Source organism: Macrobrachium rosenbergii, chromosome 14, assembly GCF_040412425.1.
Source record: "Macrobrachium rosenbergii isolate ZJJX-2024 chromosome 14, ASM4041242v1, whole genome shotgun sequence".
Classification (NCBI taxonomy): Eukaryota; Metazoa; Arthropoda; class Malacostraca; order Decapoda; family Palaemonidae; genus Macrobrachium; species Macrobrachium rosenbergii.
In genome coordinates, this window is record NC_089754.1 from 50,623,648 (window position 1) to 50,643,722 (window position 20,075).

The 20,075-nt window shown below is 34.1% G+C and overlaps 1 protein-coding gene across 1 annotated transcript; it reads left to right on the forward strand.

Moving 5' to 3' along the window:
- The first annotated feature begins 1,504 nt into the window (after nucleotides 1-1,504).
- eIF2Bepsilon (eukaryotic translation initiation factor 2B subunit epsilon) lies at nucleotides 1,505-20,043 on the forward strand. Its single transcript, XM_067116869.1, has 13 exons — nucleotides 1,505-1,773; nucleotides 2,638-2,768; nucleotides 6,814-6,999; nucleotides 8,071-8,245; nucleotides 9,566-9,807; nucleotides 10,276-10,401; nucleotides 12,420-12,570; nucleotides 13,010-13,196; nucleotides 14,772-14,978; nucleotides 15,123-15,262; nucleotides 16,942-17,097; nucleotides 19,492-19,647; nucleotides 19,772-20,043. Exons 1-13 carry the CDS (start codon nucleotides 1,657-1,659, stop codon nucleotides 19,832-19,834), a joined length of 2,037 nt encoding a protein of 678 aa, XP_066972970.1. The 5' UTR covers nucleotides 1,505-1,656; the 3' UTR covers nucleotides 19,835-20,043.
- The last annotated feature ends 32 nt before the right edge of the window (nucleotides 20,044-20,075 follow it).

The following is a 20,075-nucleotide window of genomic DNA, read 5'->3' on the forward strand; positions in this document are numbered from 1 at the left end:
AAGGCTATCAGTGAACTTGATTTAAGACTTGTCACAGTACATAATAAAGTTTGTTCCATTTTACATTGTACTCGATGTACAAAACCTGTCTACATCCACCTGACGAGAGAGAGAGAGAGAGAGAGAGAGAGAGAGAGAGAGAGAGAGAGAGAGAGAGAGAGAGAGAGAGAGAGAGAGAGAGAGAGAGAGGTGGACAAATTTTTAATAACATCGCGGTTTTGGTCAACAGAACTAAAGTTGTAAAATACCTTCGTTTGAATCATTTATTCCAGAATCTTCGAACGCGAATGTCTTCAAAATGGACAAATGCTTTATCATATTGCAATAATGTGACAGGGTTCTTTCAGGGAAAATATGTTGACTTTCGTTCGCACTTCAAGGAGTAACTTACGAGTCCAAAGAGAGAAGAGGACATTTATTTCGACACTTGCCAAGAGGAGGACAATGAGATTATTATAAGGTTTCTCGATGAAAATCACTGACCCAGTGGATGTGCTAAACTGGTAGTGCACTCAAATCTGGTCTTGCGCTACCTTGGTGAAAACAGCTGAACATGAGATTCAGAGTGAATTTTTTTTTTTTTTTTTTTATAAAACTTGCATATAAGAGAACCCTAAGCAATCTTGAAATATAGCTGGAGAAGACTAAGCCTACACCTGCGCAGTACTTACAAACAAATGCTTTAGTAGGAACAGACCTTGTATAAAGCCGGCATTATGATACCAATTTATCTCATGTGACATTTTACAGAGAAATGAGGTTGACAGATCTGTAAAGCCACCTACAGAGCCGTCAGCGGAGTCTCCATCGAACGTGTCATTCGCTAAGTCTTCGCTGAGCAAGTTTTCTATGGTGGCGTCCCATTTTCTTCGCCTATACAATTGGTCACGCCTAACGTGCCAGGTCACGCGATTTCAATCATTTAAACTGTTGTCAATATTTGTTCACCTTTGTCAATTGTGCATCAAGATTATATCCATATTGGAATTCCGTCTGTTTTTATATTGTAAATTGTACTTGCTCGCTGTATATTGTTAATTATTATCGACCTCAGGTCATACACAATCTCATTGTCTTTCGCGGCACGGCGCCAGTCTGCCGCTATATAAACTGCCTGGATCTCGAATAAAGCAGCAGCTCTCTTTTACCTGCTCGTTTTTTTGCACCTCTTACAACTTCGACATTGGTTTAAATATAGCGTTTTTACATTTTCTCTTTTTAAACGGATAGTGTAATACCAGAAAATTAATGCTTTGAAATACATAACTGTAAACAGGTCTGATACCTTCTATATAGATGATGTTATGAAAATAAAGAATTGATGATATTTCTAGTTTCATTTGATTTCCCTTTCCGTTAATATTAATCTATTTAAAACTATATATGGCGATTTATCGATGCAAGATATCCATATAGATGCCAAAAATATTAAAATTCTAATTAACAGGTTTTATGCAACAGCCAAATTACTGCCAGTTCAACCATAATGAGAGGAAAACTGTTCAGTAAATGCTGGTAATTACGCTTGTCGCTTCTGCTTTGGAGAACCATTACTCAGAATTGTAACCTTCTGATGGGTTATACCCTCACCTGTTTCTCAGTCGATGTAAACAAACTCCAACACACGGTTTTGTAGTTACCAGTTCGCTTGACAGTATGGCCCCGAAACCAAAAGAAATTGGGGAGTTGAGTGAAGAGAAGCTATTGCAATGCGTGGTTCTTGCAGATTTCCGTCAGGACTACGGCCGTACCATTTCTCAGGATCTTCCCAAGGTATCCTGCTCCTTCTTAACCCTGTGTTCGTTGATGTATTGACATTAGGCTGGTCAACTGCTGGTCCTTTTTCTTTCATGACGCAACTGTGTTGGGTTGTTAAATCATTTGTGGTAAAGTAATGCTTTAAGTTTCATTCGTATTCTGGAGTTGTCAATATAAATTCCTTTTGTATTAGAGTGTGTTTTGAACTTTTATATTTTGCCTTTATAACGTAGCAAATTTAATAGTTTTAGGGTAACTGGACCCCTACTACCCTTTTTACACACACACACACTAATATATATATATATATATATATATATATATATATATATATATATATATATATATATATATATATATATATATATATATATATATATATATATATATATATATATATATAAATTTATATATATATATATATATATATATATATATATATATATATATATAAATTTATATATATATATATATATATATATATATATATATATATATATCTATGTGCATGCATATATCCTACAATTATGGGGGACCTTAGTGGGAAATCAGGGTTTTGGATGGGGGAAATCACAAATCGAGTGAAATACAGAGATGTATTCATGCCTCATCTAACCTATGATGCCAGGTTCTTACCTGGCTGGGAGCAGTGCCCCATCCCCTGTGGAACCCCTTATCTAACATCAACTAGGTTACCAGGACTAATTTACTTAGCTTGCCTAGCTCAGAATCAGAATTTGCAGAAGTATCATTTTGTAGTAATTATGTAGTGTGGTTAAACTGTTTGTTGATATTAACAACTGCATATCTAGAAAAATTCCAATTTCCTTTTGAAAACAGCAGTTTTTCAGAGGACTAATGTTTATTTCAATTTTATAGGTGTTGGTTCCACTGGTTAATACACCACTTTTGGACTATTCTCTGGATTGGTTAGAACGAAGTGGTATTGATGAAGTCATTGTTTACTGTCGTGCTCAACCTCATGCAGATGTGATACGACAGCATTGCAAGTAAGTGTTATGTATTAGTGCTTTTACAGTTATAGTTACTGGATTTATATATTTTTTTTTATTAATTAGTAATAATTTTATTTGTAGCTTCATCTTAAACTTGAAAAAGTTATATTTTAATGTAGCATACTGTTATGTGAAGAATTTGCAAGAAAGCATTTTATTTCAAGGCACTGTTTACTCAAGTTGCATTAATTGAAGAAGAATGTGGTGTAGCTGTTCTATAATGTACAATATAAGAATGACATGATTAAAATTGACTTGAAGTGTCCTCCTCCCAAAAGGATGGTGTATTGAAAATTAACCGTGCAGAGAGTAATTCATGGATATAAATTAGAACGTTGAAATTTAGAAATAAACTGTGTACTTTGATGGAAAGATTTCTATGTAGTTATATTGCAGCTGATACTGTTAGTATATCCATTCCTGTACAGTACTTATTTCAAAGGATAAGCCTTGCATATATCATACAGGCAACTCTAAAGGTAAAGGTGCCATTGATTCATTTCATTAGTTAATATTCATTTTACCCTTGGAAAGCTTTTACTCACAGTTACGTTGCTGTATTTACAGTACGGTATGTACATTGTATTACTGAAAATTGAAGCAATCAGGCTAACAGACAATATAAGCCTTGAAAACTAAGATAATAGTGCAAGGCACTTGAAACTAGTATTACAGAGAACGAAATATTACTGCCAGCATTACATTAAAGTTTTACATTACTGGTGTTGGGAATGAAAGACTTCTGGTACTTTAAGGGGTGACAGTGTGGCAGCTCAACAAAATTTGGATTCTGATCGTCCACCGAGTGAGTAGAGCTCACTTTTTCTTGGGGTTTTAAGCACTAAGGGCTGCCTGTAATGAAATTCGTTTGGTAAAACAGAGATTATTGAGGATAGCAAGGCAGGATATCTTCTGGTTACAGTCAAATTCAAAATTACCGTCATTAAACAAAAGGAAATCACTGTGTTGACCAGCACTGTGTAAAGTGTAGAGCTCCCAAGAATATACAGAAATCAAGAGAGGAGAACAGTATTCCAATACTAATAGAACAAAAGATTTAAAACTTATTAATAATATGATAATTTCAATGGAGAGAGAGAGAGAGAAACTTCAAAGGCCATATTCACTATCAGTAAATCTAGTTGATCCCCTTGCCCGATTCCTTTGCTAATGTAATTCCTTAGCAAATCCAAGACAGCTGTTATTCATCTGAAGAGCAGCTTCGATTGTAATGACTTGCATGCACTAAATGTTTTTATATTCCTGTTATCTTAGAAATTTTCTTAACAACTAAGTTTTCCTTGTAATCCTTTTTTCCTGTTGTATGTAGTTTGCATAAGAATACCTGAGGGTAAAGGCAAAAGATCTTGCATGCCCCATACTCTGGTGATAGTTTACATCGTGTTTTAAATTCCTTCAGTAAAAGTTGTATATATATGTGTGTGTAAGAATGACTATAAGCATGTAACATACATACATATGTGTGTGTGTGTGTGTGTGTTCAGTAACTCCTCTTTTATTCTTATTAATACAGCCACCCAAAGTGCAAATATAGGAATATAGAGTATGCTTATTTAGGCTAGGCTACCTCCAGGCTACCTAAAATTCCTACCCTGGCTAGCCTATGAAAATATACACTAACTTGGAAAATATATAGAATTCAAAGAAATAAGACTTATTCATGTCTGTTCACATAGAATATCTGAAAAGTATACAAACAGCAAGCAAATTTTGTCATTCAAGAACTTTGTCAGAGTAGTCCAGGTTTAACCTGTACATGTGTCCAGGTTTAATTTTTTGAAATTTGTGAAGCTGAATTAAAGCAACTGATAATTAGCACAGTATTCATTGTTCCTCTAGGGAGTTACCACTTTCAGTTTGCATTGCATGACATGTTTGATGCTTCTAAAAGTTCTTTTTAGTATTCCTTTGGCCCCAGCTTCAGCGCTATCAGCATTTGACTTTTCTTCCATTCCCATTGGTTTCTAACCATCAGTAGCAGTCCAGCTTAATCCTTACCATGCTGCAGTCTTAACCTCTCTTTTAAGAATAAGTTCTTCAGGCAATCTATTAGTTTGGAAATGTGAGTCAGTGATTCAGCACTCTTGTTAAACTAATGTATAATCACAAGAAAACACTAATAATGATCATCAATATTTAGTGGTTTAATATAAGTATTTGTTGGTGCTGTTACCCTGAAAGGATTATATCTATTTTTAAAATGCGTTCTTTCCCAAATAGCTTTTCGATGGTTTTACTTTTTGTTTTTTTTATGATTTGGTCCATTTACTGTGCACTGCATGGAGAGGCCAAGTAGGTAAAGTATACACTGTGATTATTTTCAGTAGTTTCATTTTTTTGCTTCATGTACAATGATCTAGTTGCACAGTAATCATATATCAGTTTTTATGGTGCAGTATGGAGAAGCAGTCTTCTAAAATATATCTATCACATTTAATTCAAATTCTAAGAATGTATTAACATGGAGGTACAAATCATTATTGTATGAATGCCTTTCTTTGCCAGTCTTGACATACAGACAATTTCCATTTTTTCCTGTGACAAGAGAAGTAAGTCATCCTTGAAGGTTACAGGTAGGTGAGTGGCAGGGTGGGGTACAGCCCACTCACTCTTCGTTGCTCACCTTTAGCACTTGGCCATGGCCTAGACTGCAACACCTCAAGTTTAAGTGGGCATTTGTGCTTTAACTGTAGTTTTCCATTTGTGGTTGAGCTCTTGTCACTATCCTAGACAAGTAAACATGAGGTGTTTTATCATAATCCCACCTTTAGCCATCCTTCCATTTGTCTGTCACCATAGTAAAAAGTGATTTGGTTTACTGACAGTTGAATGGGCAGTAGTCTGCCACTCACCTACTGCCATTAACTGCTTTGTTGCAAAGCTACAAAGACAGAACCAGCTATCACTAAAGATTATCCATTTGAAAGACTTAAAGAAAGTTTCCACTATAGGAAAAATGCAAAATATCTTGAATATATATGAATTTTTTTCCTCAGCTATTGTGAACATTTTACTAGTAGCTAATAAAGGAAGCAGACTAGGTAAGCAGACCAACTGTACACCCCTTTTGTGAATTTAACCCATCACCAAGAGAAAGACAAGTTAGACAGTTTATAAGTGTAGAAGATGACTTTTGAGGAAAGCTTCTATCACTTTTATAGGTTGCAGATGCAAAATTGCTGAGTAATATCCACTCCTTGTGACACCAGAACAAATAGTTTGAATCACTGCTACATCTGCAATGTCAAGGAACAATAACCATAAGGGAAGCATCCTGGTTGTTAACATTCAAAAAGAATCAGAAGTAGAAACCTCAAAACCAATTGAGCTCAGAGGGATGGTTTTTTACCTGGGAAGTCTCAGGATTCCTCTAAGCTACATTGGGGATTAGCACTAGTAACAAGATACAAGATAGTTTGAATTCTGTAATGGTCTGTTTACCAAGAACAGTGAAGAAAGGCATTGATGAAACTAATTTCTGTTGTAAGAGCATAATTTTCATTAAAATTTTGTAATATTCTTTTGAATATTGATATGTACTGTATTGGGTAGCATTTCCCAGCTTTAGTAGTAAAGCATATACTGTACAGTATTTTTACAGCAAGTGGATAAGCAAGACATTAATAGCCTGGTGTTTTGGTCACATCACACAGTAAAGTGTCTTTGTAGTTTAAAGGATTTAAACATTTTTGTCATGGTATTCTTTATTGGATTACAGTACTAACTCATTATGTACCCTGTGGGCTAAGCTAGATTTCTTCAGTATTTTTTATGGTACGCTTTAATACTAGAAATAACAAGTATTAAAGTAAAATTAAGTTATGTAATCTACAAAATAAGTGTCATTTTTTTTCCATTTCTACAAATTATGTAGTTTGTCACTTCCCTGCTGAATGTTTTTGGTAATCTTATTCATCAACCAGTTTAAAGTTTAGAAATTATTGCATACATGAATATCACATATTACATGTGTTGTCATTCTTCTTGTAATTTTGCTTACTGTTATTTATGATTTCAGAGGCTTCACAGCACGTCGAGCTGAACGTGGCATGAATGTCATTGTTGTTGCTTCTGAGGACTGTCACTCGATGGGTGATGCTATGAGAGATCTGTATGCAAAGTCTTTGCTAAAAGATGATTTCTTCCTTATTCATGGAGACACCATAGCAAATATTGACCTGCAAGCTCTTATGACAAAACATAAGTAAGTACTCTGCTGTGTTGCATAACATTTTAGGGCCTAAAGAGGTGGACATTAGAAAATTTAGTCAAAACAGCTGAAGCTCATCTTGCACAAGTAACTCCACGTGTGAAACTGTAGGTTTGTATCCTAAGTAAGTAAGTATACCTTAGTTTTACCAGACCACCGAGCTGATTAACAGCTCTCCTAGGGCTGGCCGAAGGATTAGACTTATTTTACGTGGCTAACCACATTATAGCGAGAAGTGAATTTCTATCACCAGAAATAAATTCCTCTAATTCTTCATTAGCCAGCCGGAGACTCGAACTCGGGCCTAGCCAGTGCTAAGCGACAACTCTACCGACTCGCCTAACGAGGAACTGTTGTATCCTAAGAAAAATACAAATTACATTTAAAATTTATTATTTTAAATTGGTTTAATTGTTGATTAGCAGTGGCTGTAAAGCTGAACAATAGTCTTTTGTATTTAGAATAAATAGTTCAAAGACTTGTTCATAATGTCAGACTAGCCAGTGTTAAGCATTTAGGTGCAGAAGTAATTTGTTCCATCACAAACCCATCACTTATGAAATGCCCACATTCAAGGTCTGAATTTCCCAGATACTGTGGTCAAGGAAATGTAAGCATCAAATAAAAGAAAATAGTATATTCTTAGTAATCCAGCTCTGTCCAAGATGGCACCAGTCTTGCAGTACTGTTTGTAGACTGGAAATCTATGATATGGATAACAGTAATCTGGTGTTTTCTGACTTTTTTTATGTTTTTCATATCTCATTTCTCTTTATTCATTTGTAGAATTTGCTTATTTTTTTTTTGACAAAAAAATTTTTATATAGGATGTAAGGGTGGATGGATGATGATCACTTTGAAAGCATTCATATTTTTCCATAAAAAGTTAAGATTGATTTCCAGTGTGTCTCTTTACTGGTTGTGATGGAACATATTCCAGTTGTATAACCAGGGAGAACTGTATGTTGAGGTTTTTTCACTGATTTTATTTGAATAATCAGTTAAATCATTATTTAATTATTATTTTTTGGAACAAGCTTATGATGCAGTATGTTCATCTTTCAGAGAACGTCGATCTGCTGATAAGAAATTCATAATGACTCTACTCTACATGAATAAGACTGGAGAACATACTGGGGATGATGAGAGTACAGCAACACTCATTGCAAATGCAACGACTGGCAAAGTTCTCCATCATGTTCGTCGCAGCTCTTCAAAGTCAAAGCTCTCAATCCCTGCGGTAATTACTTGTTAGTTTATGTTTTATATTACATAATGATGATTTGCATGAAATCTGCTAACACCTTTTTTCACATTTTTCTTGGAGGTTCTAATATTGCTTGATCAAATAAGTAACTAGCTGTGAATATAATCTTACAGTTTTATTAGTTTGTATAATCAGACTAAAAAACTTGTTTGTAATTTACATAATCAGACCAGCAAGTACAGCAAACTTAAGATTATGAAGGTGGCCATCCTCAAGTTGAACAGATTGCCAAAAGACTATGGTACCTAACCACTAAGTAGCCAAAATTCATATCGACTGCAAATAATTTATTGGCCACTGCAAATTTTTACTGATAATATTCTCAAACAAAGTTTATCAGAATCACTTTTTAGCATAATGTGGCTATTAAATCGTACTATATCATGCCTCATTAGTTTTATTGTATGCTGGAGAATGTACAGTACATCATTATCATCACATTACCATTCTGTGGCTAATCTTTCATATATGAGGTTAGACTTCTAATGAGTTCCTTTAATTCATTTCTATCATATGCACTTTACACTGTAAATCCAAATTGGTCTGAAGCCTATTAAATAACATTTATCTGTGATTTTCTAGTCCTTCTACTTCTCAGTGTCCTGATGTCTGAATAACTGATTTTTCATCTTTTTGTTCATGTATGTTCCTAATCTTTCTCATTCTTTTAGATTTTAATTTTTGCAGTATTCTGAACACATCTGTTTCTTAATCGTTTTCTGTTATTAGCATTTTTTGTTATGCCTTTTTGAAATTTCCTACATTTTCTTTGTAAGTCCCCATGTTTCCAAAGCATGATATTCATCAACAGTCCAGCAGTTTCTTCAGATATCCAGACGTTTTATTTTTTTACTGCCTTCTAACTGTTTCACAATCCAGTATGTATACCACCTCTCTATCAATTTCCTGAACAGTCTCCATAGTCATGATTTTTGGCTCTTGAGTGAACATTCCAGGCATTGATAATCCCCCCCACAATGTATGAGTTTGCAATCATGAGATCTGTTTTATTCCACCCTGTACCAAACCCACTGCATCCTCTTATTTCCCAGACTGCACCTACTCCTTTATTTCCTTCCTGGTGATCATAATTTTTGGTTTCTAAGCAATCATATACATATGTATGTTAATATTTTATTCTCTCGCTTGTTGCGATGAAAAATTGTGTATGTAGTGTATAAATGTCTTTTGTTGTCTAAAAAACAAAACATTGTTTGCTTTTGCCTTATTTTCATCTTTTGTTCTTTGAAATTTTTGTATTAATTACAACCTCCATATCTTTTGTTACTACAGGAGTTACTGAAAACTTGCAGTCAGCTCCGTGTATTGCCTTCCGTGTCAGACCCGGGTATTGCTGTTTGTTCAGAAGTTGTTCCATCATTATTCTCAGATAATTTTGATTATGGAACCCGTGACAGTCTCATCCGTGGAGTGATAGAGCAGGAAGAACTTCTTGATTATGCAATTGCATGCGAAGTATTAGATTCTGGCTATGCAACTCGAGCAACTTCCCTTCCATTATATGAGACAGTAAGGTAAGAAGTTGATTAGCGTAGCTTATGTTTTACTTTCAACATTCAGCAATTACCATAAGAGTAATTTTTATTTTTCTTTTTAGGTATTGCTGTTTACAGTTTTAACTTTCTATAGTTTTATTAGTATTGGTTTTGGTGTAAGTCATATATGAGCTGAAACAAATAAGCTTTAGCATTATTGGTCTGAAATAATAATAATCACTGTATTATTATTGTTGTTAATATTAATGTATTATTATTATATCCCATTCCAGCTCCTAGTGAAGTTTTCTGTAAAATGTCATTAGTCTCTTTTCCTTTTCAAAAATATTTTGTGAAAGCTCAGACATTCTGTTCCCTTAACACATGTTTTAAATATCAGAATGCCTTTTCTGGTTACAATTATAGGTTCATTTTGTGGAACACCCCAATAAAATGTCTGTCTGTGTAATGATGGGAGAGTTACCCATCTCTTATTTGCTCTTGCAGTAGCGAAGTTATTCGTCGCCAGGCCTACCCCTTGGTACCAGAGGTAAGCCTAACCAGTCATCGCATAAGATACCTCTATGATGACTTTACCAATAACTACTGGGAAGCATCTGCTAAGTTCCACAAGTTAGTATGTTCGTGTTATATTTTATTTTCTGTCCAACAATTTTCAATACTCTATAAGTCTGTCTGTTTCTGTCAGTACAGTTTATAGTTTTATAGAAGAACAGAGTTGTTTATTGTATGTTTTAATAATGATATAGAGTAGTGTCGGCCACTTTATGTACGCTTTTCATTCACGTGCTGAAGTTAGATGTTCTTTTGTTCATTTTCAATTGACTTTGAGTTATTATTATTTGTGAAATTTGTCTCCTTGGTCAGAATACATTTGAGTCATTTGCAACAGAATATTTAGGTCCTGTGGCTGTGCTATGTCATATGTATTCTTGTTATAATATTACAAAGATGTAATATTGAAGTCCTGAAACCTAAAAAGCAGAAAGGAGAAAGAATATTCTCTCAGTATAATTCTTAGTATTATTATTATTATTAAAATAGTTTAACCAGACCACTGAGCTGACTATCAGCTCTCATAGGGTTGGCCATAATTCTTAATAGCCATCATTAATGAATAGCAAGTCATATGATTATAATTACACATGACTGTTATTCTGTTGGTGCACCTTTGCAGTTATTGTTAATTGATGCCTTTTTTTATCATTGCCAAATGCTGTATTAGCAGAGCTGATTTGGTAAAGAACTCAATGGCGAAGAATAATCAGGCCTCCCACACCTTTGAGAGGAAATATAGCGTTAATGAATGTTATGAAATAATTTCACTAGGGGACTGAGTCATATTTCTAGATTACCATAGGACTGGCCCCGGGGATTTGTTCTTAAATATTTATTAAACAGGAATATATAAGTACTGTACTTTCTTATGAAAATTGAAATTCTCTCTCTCTCTCTCTCTCTCTCTCTCTCTCTCTCTCTCTCTCTCTCTCTCTCTCTCTCTCTCTCTCTCTCTCTCTCTCTCTCTCTCTCCTACTTGCTACTTGTGATATAGTAATGTAAACCATAGCTGTAACTTGATTGTTTGCTTGCTAAAATGCATACCAATAATAAAAGGTTATAGTTTAGTTTGCTATGTGACATCCATATAGCCATCAAGGTCTTTTCAATCCAAAGTTAACTCCTATTGAACTGACTTGCCTTAGCCTGCAAAGAAGACAGCAATAAAACCAATAATCGTAGTTAGGTGTTACATAAATAAAAGTAATCCAATGGTAGACAGAAAAAGCTATGAGGAATGTTTAACTTCTTTTACTACATGTAGCAGAGATGTAGACAGTGACAAATACTGTATAGGATATTTTGAAAAAAGTTTGGCTATAAAATGCTAGAAATTATTAAAAAAAAGTGTGATGGGGAAATCTCATTATGAATGAGGAGTTTATAGAGAGATACTGTATTAGAAAAAGATAGTTGGGACATTTTATGAAAAGGAATTAAGAACAATTAGTCAGAAAGACAGCAGTATCAGAACAAAGACATGAAGGAGGGACATAGATGAAGGCGTAGACCAAATGGAAATTTAGGGGGAATGTACATAAGACAGAAGTGAGTGGGGAGAAATCATTTTACATCAAAACCCATGAAGACTCATAAAGGGATGATCTTATGTAAAAATTTAATAATGATGATGATGAATTAATTACTTTTAAGTTGTTACAGATCTTTTTAATAGCTTTACACTATTGTCATTCAGATGAAAATGTCAGTGCTGCATAACTTACATTTTGCCATACCCATGAGCCAAAACACAGCTGTATCTTGCTTGGTTTTATAGGGAAGGTTGGAAAAGAGAGGTTCTAAAAAATAAATGATTCGTTTTGGTAATTTCTTAAATGGTAGCTTCTTTGATGTATGAAAGAGTAAATGAGTTGATTCTGAAAACAGAGTGTTTTATCAATAAATCAAACATGTTGCAGAAAGGATAAACATTTACTTAACATGTAAAGTTCTTTATCTTGTTATAGAAGTAAATATGCCATGCCACTCCACATCTCAGTAGACATGGTTTTGGTAATATTTTTACACACTAATGATAATTAATGTTGTAATTGCAATTTTGACTTCATTAGAGGGAGTGGTGGTCGGGACGTGGTTGTTGGAGCTGGTTCAGAAGTTAGTTTAACAGCACAGCTAGAGAGGACGGTCATAGGAGATCATTGCACCATTCAGGATAATGTGAAAATCAATTCCTCCTTCATAATGAATAATGTTTATATAAAGGTTGGTACACTATTCAACTTAGCATTTACCTGTGTTCTAGTTGGAAAACGAGCATCAGTATTGTTTTGTATTGTAGATACTTGTGGATTTTATTTTGGGAAAAGAGAACTACAGCATTGTCTCTTGACTATTTTCATTTCAGTATTTTTCATGAAATACTGTTTAGTTATTTATGTATATGATAATGCAGTCGCTTTGTGTTTTAAAGCTCTTCTTATAATTGACCTCAATAGTATTAAACTAATTTGTCAGGGTGTCATTTCTTCTTGTTACCATACAAGTAAGTAGTTTTTGTAATTCATATTGAGATTATAAACTTCTGAAACTTAAGAGCTCCTCATATATACATAGAAACAGATAGTTCCTTGCCGATTATTATTGTAAGATTTGCAACCACAGTATGGAAAGCTAATCAACATTTTTATTGTCTTCTTCTTAGAAAGGTTGTGTGCTAGATCAGTGCTATCTAGGTGATAATGTGAAACTGGAGGAGAGTGTAGTATTATCACCAGGTTGTGTGTTGGGAGCAAATGTGATATTAGGTCCCAATATCACAATACCTGCAGTGACATGCCTTTCAGCAGTGCCTCCAGTTGATGAGTTTGAAGAAGAAAATACAGCTCAAAGTATGTATAAGTCATTAATTATTTGTTTTTCATGATCCTCCTTGAGTTCTTTCTATCTTGAACGGTTCATTTCATAATTGGTTTTGGCTGGTGTTTTACAAACAGATGCACTTTCTGACTCCAACCCTTCCTGTTCATCTACGCTTGGGCCCAACACTGATTTGGGATAACTTACACCCCCCCAACTCCTGGGGCTAGGTTTTTTAATTATTTAATTGTAACTCTGACATTATTTATCTAGAGAATACCACCACTTGGTTTGTTGCTCTAGAAGTCTCTCTGAAATCAGTGTGGATATTCAATTATGGTGGTTCACACACCTAAAATGTGTCATTCAAGATTATGTTGGCTTTAGAGAACAGAAAAAAAAGCCAGCAAAATATAGTTTTGGAATATAGGCTTGACCTTGTTGCCTTTCTCAAGAATAAAAACAAAGAAGGTTATGTGTGTGACAAGAAATGTAAAGCTTGAGTGTCCTGTTCATTTTAGGTGGCATTACTAAAATCTGCTGTAGAGTGACAGCTGTTTAAGAATGCCACTTTTTTTAGAACTCATTTTGGAAAACGGTATTTTGAGATTTGATAAACTTGTACTAGATTTTTCTGTTTTGTCATTATCTTATTTAACATTGTCTTAGCTAGTTTAATTCTTTTATTCAGCATAAATATTAATCTTAGTGAAAACAGATTAAAATGTTTCTTCATTAAGCCTTCCTAAATAAATAATCATGGTATTAATGAAATTCAAATGTCTTAAGGAAATCTTTGTTTTTGTAAATTTTGCTCATTTATCTTTAGTGCTAGCCTCTTGTTATTGTTTATTTTCTATTTAGTGTGTCCTGTGGGTTAAAATTTCTAAGTTCATTCCACAAAATTTTGTAAGTTTATAAGTTTTACTAACGTAATATCCCAAGCCTGTTTTCTGGCATTTTTTATCATCTAAATGACAATAAGCTATTAAGGAAATATAAGAAAACATGTTTTGTAGTACAGCATTTAATTTTTCATTTTACTGTATTCATGTTTTATTTAGGGCTGCAACAACATTCCACTGGGTCTCGGAACTTAATGTTGCTTTCTGTCTAGTAATGTTCATCATTTCTATCTTACAGTTGCCCAGCTTCTGTAACTGTCTTGCTTTATTTTTCACATATATATGTACAGATCCTTTTGGGCAGTGTTGCGTGTATTTTGGAACCACATAACAATAATTAATGTTGAAATAATATTCCACAAAAATAATATAGAGGGATTTGTAAAATAAGTTGTTTTGTAAACTAATGACTTCATTTTGACTTCAAATCATGAATAACTCTTGTGATGATTATATTTAAGACTCCCAAGAAAGAATTAACAAGATTAAAGTCGTAGTGAAATTTTCAGCTTTTAAACAAAATGATTTCAACAAAATTAGTGATGTACATTTGTTTTTGAAATGTATAAGGTTAATTAGTGAGATCTCATTGGCATCTGAAATCTTCAAGGAAACTCCTGACACAAAATACCTAATGATTATGATTGATTAAATCAACTCTTTTGTAAAGGTGCCAGTATAATTTCCCATACACTTTTGCAGAGCCTGATCCTAAAATTTGTGGCAGCCTAGGTCATGCATTTGTTATTACCGAGGAAGACGATGGTGATGAATTAAGGAAACTAGTTTGGGGTAAAGAGAAAAGTGAAGAAATATCCAGTGAGGAGGAACTGTCGGATGAAGAAGATATAGATCAAGTCATGGGTGAGGATGCTCACATGAGAGATGAGGATGAGCAGAGGGAATATGGTAAATTATTAACTATGGTCTTCATTGAATATACTTTTATACTATAAACCAAGATTTCAAAATTTAATTCTTGATTAAATATTATTATATTTTATATTTTTAGTATCGTTTAATATGAGGTAGTAAAGTTCGTTTTGTTTTCAGAATTTAGACGTGAAATTAGAGAAAGCGTCACTAATGCTTTAAGCTCTGGATCAGCAGCAGAAAATGTCGTACTGGAGATTAATGCTTCTAGGCATGCTTATAATATGAGCATGGAAGAAGTTTTAGCAACTGTTACACAGGTATAGTAAATTGCTCACCAGTATATTTTAAAGAACTTATTAATCAGCAATTAAAGTATAGGTCCATTTTAATTATTCTAAATGCCTTTGTAATGTCTTTTTTGCCTTGGACCTTTAGCTATGGTTATTGAAGTAATCATTTCACAAGCACAAATATGTGTACTCCTATTATTAATCAAACCATTAAAGTTTATTAAGGCATTAAAAGTAGAAAACTTTAGTCAAAGGGAGTTACAGCAGATACTGAACCTTTGTGAATACAATGAATCCGTATAAATGTGTCACAGCAACTATAAGGGGTCCAGAAAGTTTGAAATATTATAATGAATACTACACAGAATGTTATGAGGTACAGTTATTTACACACTTTAATATAAAAGAGTCATGTCTTTTTATTGTTTCTTACTTAGTAACTGTAGTTATTGTAAAATTAGATGGAGTCAAGTGCATCTTAGTAGAAATGAGTTGATGTAGTGTTTTCCATCATCTTCTGGCAGTTTCAGCAAGTTATACTACATGATTTCTGACAAAAGATTTTAAATTTCTGTTACAATAAAAATGAATTGAATATATAGTAGGACTTCATGGTAATGGACTCTTGCATGTCATGTGATATGCCTGATACTAAATTACTAGTAGATATTATATTAGTTGTAATCTAGTAATTTAGAGAATAAAATTTTTAACTAGTTTATAAAATATAGAATACAGTATGCTAAAAACTCTTTGTAGTCTTAGTTATACTGTACTCGGCACTAAACAAATTACAGAATGGTGGGTAACAAGATGCTGGATATCACAAAACCATTAATTTATATAATATAACAATGAAAGAAGCACAGCATACCTGTCACTAAAGGAAGTGGTTCCATCTAAATGGATTTTGACCTAGGACTCTTTAAACTAACTACTGTAATAATAATTATAAAATATCAATCCACTCAAAGGGGGAATGAAGAGCCTTTGGCAATTATCAGTCTCCATCGGCCTTATATATTCATTAACAGTTGCAGCCATTTGATCCTGCTTAGATGACCAGGTAATGCTCAAACTGAGCCATCGTGCATGAGGATCTCGAGATTGAGCTGTCACAAAGGATGTAAAAGAAATAAGTAATACCTAGCAAACCTTTCCTTCTCTCATACTCATACGTATTACTAAAAAGCATCCATTTCCAGTTTGCCTCACCCATACACCACTAAACAGTACCCATTCCTGGTCATCTCATCCTGGTTGTGCTAAATGCTGAACCTTATTTTTCCCGATGAGACATTCTATGTGGCGCTGTATAGGGAAACCAAGAAAGCATTCTGTTATTCCAGTGTGCTACTGTAATGCATTAAGTGATTCATTATTGAACTAAAAGCAAGGAACCTTACTTGTCAAAGGGTAGAAGTTAAATATTCTAGTTAGTTGAGTAGAGTTGGGCAATTCATTGTACAGTACTTCACTAATCAGGGTTATATAAAATTTTTGCAGCTTTCCTTTGACCCGTAGCTGCATGTTATCTTTATTTTTTGGCTTAAGATGAATTCTCTGATTACCCAAAGTAGTCTAGTAAAAATTGTTGCTCAAAATATATTATCATTATTATTACATTAACTTGCAGCTTTGTTCAGGATTTATCCAAGTGAACCATAGCTTTTACTCTAATTTTTAATCAGAATTTCTTATTACAGGCTATCTTAAGAGCAGGTGAGGAGAAGGAGCCTGAAAAATATGATTCAGAGGGTCTTTGGGCTCTGACAAAGAAGTCATTATCTAAATTCCCCGACGTATTTAAGAATTATGTCCGTAAACCAAGAGATCAGATAACTGTGCTTAATGCAATCGAGGTAAGCATGTTAATTATAAGTTTTCATCACCTGAGTCCTTGAATAGGTTGTTACAAATCTTACTTAAATATAAAAATTTAGAGGATAAGAGACCCAATATAAAGATTATCAGAGCAAAGATCAAAAGTGAAACACACAATCTCAAAAAGAAATTAGATGAAGCTTGCTATTTGAGCAGTTAAGCAAAGTAACCTAAATTATTTACTGGTATATTTTCTATTATTGAATTATTTCCAGCCTATGTTTATGTCTGAAGTGTGTGTGTACATACATACAGGTATATTTTGTGTATCAGGAACTTTCACATTTGGTTTCATCGCTGTTTTAATGGCATTTCAGATCAATGGCTTTAGGGAAATTAAAGGTACTGTAACTCAAGTTTTTTTGAGGAAAAGTTAGAATTCAAGAGTTGTATTACACACAGGAATATATTATAAAGGGATTGGTGAATGAAACTAAAGTCACTGATATGAAAAACATAAGAAGACTGAATTTTGTCCGGGTCGCTATTGTATCTAGTATTAATCTTATGAGCACAGATGATATCTAAGTAATGGGCCATACTATTCAGGAGAGGTTCAGGCATAGATGATGCTCATGACTATTGACTGTAACTTGAAAGAGCTGTCCTATTGATATATCCATACAGTCTATTATAAAGTTTCCATGCAATTTCACATGTGCTGTTAGCAGTAGGCCATCTGAATGAATTAACTCCCAGGGATCTCCATTTTCTGCACTCATTTGTAACTTTTTCCATTACTGTGATAAACAGCAAAGATCTCATGGCTGATCTTTGTTGGACACCAACAGTAATCTCAGATTCTTCTAAAAGTTTGCCATTGTCTTCCAGCAGATTCTGGTGTTATGCTAGATAAAAAGCAAAAGTCTCATTGCTAATCCTTGTTGGACACCATCAGTAATCTCAGATTCTTCTGAAAGCCTGCCATTGTCTTCATGCAAATTCTGGTGTTATGCTGGATTAATATCATTATCTTTATGAGTTTTTCTGGCATCCCCTACCTGCATAATGCTCATATATTTATCTTTCTCAGTATCTGTCAAATGCTTTCTCAAGACAGAAATATGTGATGTAATCTTTACCTTGGTGTTTGGTAATTTTCTTGTAATTACCACATTATAGAGGCTGCTTCTGTCATTGAAGCCACACTGCCAATTAGCAATTTTAACAGTTATCTCAACCTTTCCTTTAGCACCTTTTCCAATGTCATCATAGCATGCTGAAGTAGTCCTACTCCTCAGAAATTTTCACATTGCCATGCATCCTCTTTTCCCAAGGGCTCTGTTAATTTCATAACTAACAATCTCATCAGCCGTTAGGTTCTCTATTAGCCCCTCTTTTAGCCAACATAGTCTGATTCCTGTTAAATTTCTTATTAAAAAATTTGTCAAAGCATTGGCCTGGCCCCTTCATTCAGGCAACTTCTCATCATATATGTATACTAATACTTAGCCCTATTTTTCACATTTCTTCAGCCACATTCCTGTCCTGAACATTTTGCTTTTACCCTCTGTTGGGTTGAGATTCTGATTCTCTTCTTCCCAGCTTCTCTTTTCCCTTGACACCTGCCTCATCTATTCCCTATCTGTCTCTCTATATCTTTTTCCTATTATGTCCACTGCCAGAGCTTCAAGGATGTCTTTTCTTCAGTTGCCTATTGCTCATCATAACTCTGCACCGTGTCTCTCTTTCTATAACACGTCCCTTAATTTCACCCCTTATTTCTGCTGATTTTGTCTTCCCTGTTGATTCTTCACGTCTTCTGCCAACTTAAAACCTGCGAGGCACTGGTGTTTCTTTGCTTTGAGAACTCATTTTCAGTTGTGGAGCTTACATCTTTTACAAGCTCAGTGTGCCATTACAGTATTAACAAACAGCATGCACCCATTATTCTTTGGGCTTAGGATCAGTTGTTGACTGATCATTAACTTACTTTATGTTTTATAACCCCAGGTAAAGTGTGATAATACTTTACTTTAAATTATGCAGTGTGTAAAAAGATTAACTGCCATATCTTAGTAAGGTTGATTGATTAAGTGTGAGGTTTATGCCTTAAGGCCAACCACTGGGACCTCAAGTCAGGGATTTTACATCAGATTGTTTGGCTAGTTTTAGTGTGGCCCTACTTGAGTGGTAGTGATTGGCATCTTGGCCAACATACTACTACTACTACTACTTCAGAAAGTAGTTTATGTTTCTTTGGCTAATTTTACTTCAGCAGATTGTAAGTAAAAATCATTCCTACCAGAAGAATAACTAGTAAACCTATGATTCCAATGTTATTTCCATAGTCAATTTGAAATACATATATACATTGTGAAAAAGTTTGAGATATCACTATGAATCGTTTTTACCAAGTTATCTATTTACAGGCACTAATGAATGAGCACAAAGGATATCTACCTTTAGCCCAGAAAATCTTTTACGAGTTAAATCAGGTGCATGATGTGTTGGATAATGAAGTCATCATTTATTGGTATAAAAAAGAAAGCAGTTCTACACCAGTTTCCGCTACTATTAAGAGCCTGGTAAGTTATATGAATGCATGGAAAAATTGTATGTAAAACAAGTATCTTTATTATACTGTGGACTACATAGCTTTCATGATAATTATTAAAATCACATAGCTAAAATTCATTTTGCGCTTTTCAGATACAAAAATTCATCGACTGGTTAGAAGACGATGAAGACGAAGAAAGCGAAGAAGACAGTTAAAAAGCTTCTTTGTGCCGTTATCCATATGGAACCACATTTTCCTTTTAATGAAAATTATCTGTTGTTACAGTACAGTACCTTGAAAAGATCATGCATTCTTCAGGAAGCAGTAGTATTTTTGCCTATGTGCCAAGCATAAATTTCCTCAGTACTTTGTAGAAAACATGTTTTTCATTATAAAGTGGTGTGCTACGCCATATGGACTGTAATTTTATGAGGTTTTATTCCCTTCTTATGTAAT

Bases quoted from the DNA above. Each gene is read 5' to 3' on its own strand.
- eIF2Bepsilon (XM_067116869.1), top strand. From the start codon at position 1,657: ATGGCCCCGAAACCAAAAGAAATTGGGGAGTTGAGTGAAGAGAAGCTA. The intron at 7,000-8,070 runs GTAAGTACTCTG...TTCATCTTTCAG, and splicing joins GCTCTTATGACAAAACATAA to AGAACGTCGATCTGCTGATA. The intron at 10,402-12,419 runs GTTAGTATGTTC...TGACTTCATTAG, and splicing joins GCATCTGCTAAGTTCCACAA to AGGGAGTGGTGGTCGGGACG.